Source organism: Lucilia cuprina, chromosome 2, assembly GCF_022045245.1.
Source record: "Lucilia cuprina isolate Lc7/37 chromosome 2, ASM2204524v1, whole genome shotgun sequence".
Taxonomy (NCBI): Eukaryota; Metazoa; Arthropoda; class Insecta; order Diptera; family Calliphoridae; genus Lucilia; species Lucilia cuprina.
The window spans coordinates 30,281,321-30,282,833 of record NC_060950.1 but is presented as its reverse complement, the minus strand read 5'-3'; the positions used below and the strand labels follow the sequence as shown (position 1 = coordinate 30,282,833).

At 28.6% G+C, this 1,513-nt stretch overlaps 1 protein-coding gene across 1 annotated transcript; it reads right to left on the bottom strand.

Moving 5' to 3' along the window:
• Positions 1 to 309: 309 nt before the first annotated feature.
• Positions 310 to 1,513, bottom strand: LOC111678115 (cytochrome b5). The gene has a single exon (XM_023439369.2). It carries the CDS (start codon positions 1,248 to 1,250, stop codon positions 843 to 845), a length of 408 nt encoding a protein of 135 aa, XP_023295137.2. The 5' UTR covers positions 1,251 to 1,513; the 3' UTR covers positions 310 to 842.

The following is a 1,513-nucleotide window of genomic DNA, read 5'->3' as shown; positions in this document are numbered from 1 at the left end:
GTCTATAGTCTAGTCTATAGTCTAGTCTATAGTCTAGTCTATAGTCTAGTCTATAGTCTAGTCTATAGTCTAGTCTATAGTCTAGTCTATAGTCTAGTCTATTTTTTTATTAACAAGAGTGTCTGTAGTTCTGAGTATGTACTGCCCGAATTGATGCTAATAGATTCACGAAATCAATATTCTTAACAATACCATAGTAGGGCATCGAAAATAATCTTCTCACTGATTTCTCTGAGCTGATTAAGAGCTAATGTAAAATAAACGGCTTTATCTTTAGAACATATAAAAAAGAGTAAATATATTCTGAAATTGATTTGTTAAATAATTTAATGAATTATTATTTTATTTTTATATTAAAATAATCAATTAAGAAAATATATGTAAGTATATATTAAAAAATTTAAATTAATTTATTACATGTGCGTATAATAAGTACGAAATAGATCATTAAAATTTTAAACTAGAAAATGCTGATTAAAAACTAAATAAAAACAATTATTGAAATAAATACGTAAGAAAATACATATACACAATTAAATAAATAAAATAAGTTATAATTGAAGCAAGATAATAATTATGAGTAGAAATAAAATATATAGTCAAGACAATAATAGGAAATGACAAGAAATGCAATTGTTATAAAATACTAGATAGATCTTGAGGCCAACTTTACAAAATAAACTGAAGTTTACATTAAAAAGCCAGGAACGTTTCAAGTAGAGTTAATTAAATTATCCTTAAACTGCTGATATTTTTGTTAGCGTGAAGTGAGATCCTTAAGATTATAAAGCTTTTAAAATGTTGGTTTTCTTTTTCGAAACACTATTCATTATTTACTAAATTTATTCGGGTATACCAGTTTTTATGACTTGGCCATTCGTGCAGCGAAATATTTTCTCATGTTCGGGTAATTCACCAATCAAATAATCACGCATTTGTTCAATGGCATCACGAGAATGGCCGGTGCCATGGAAAGCTAAAGTAGCATCACGACCCGCATAATCCATTATAACATCGGCACCACCGGGATGATTTTGTAAGAAACTGGTAAGATCGTATACACGATCATAGATTACTACCCAGCATTCGCAATAGTCATCATGTTGAGATACAGCATCGAGACTAATTTCAGGTAATGCAGTTTTTTGAGCGGTAAGAACTTTGAGGGGAGGCTGTTGAACCTTTTGCTTTTGACCAACTGCGGGCACAATACGTAAAGTTTGCAAAAGGCTCGTAATTGAGGTAGTCATAATTTTTGTAATTTTATTCAGATGTTCAAATAAAGTCTTTGTAATTTAACGTTTTATTTCTAATTTTTATTTACAGATTTTCTTTCTTATTCTTATGAACTTGAGTTTAATTCACTTTATTAAAAGTAACTAGAACGTAACTGATTTTTTTTCTGTTTTTTTTTTTAATTTTAACCGTTATTTAATTATTTTATTCTTAATAAGATTTTGTTTAATCCGTACGCACGCTTCGATTTGTAAACACTGAATGCTGTTTGCCCAAG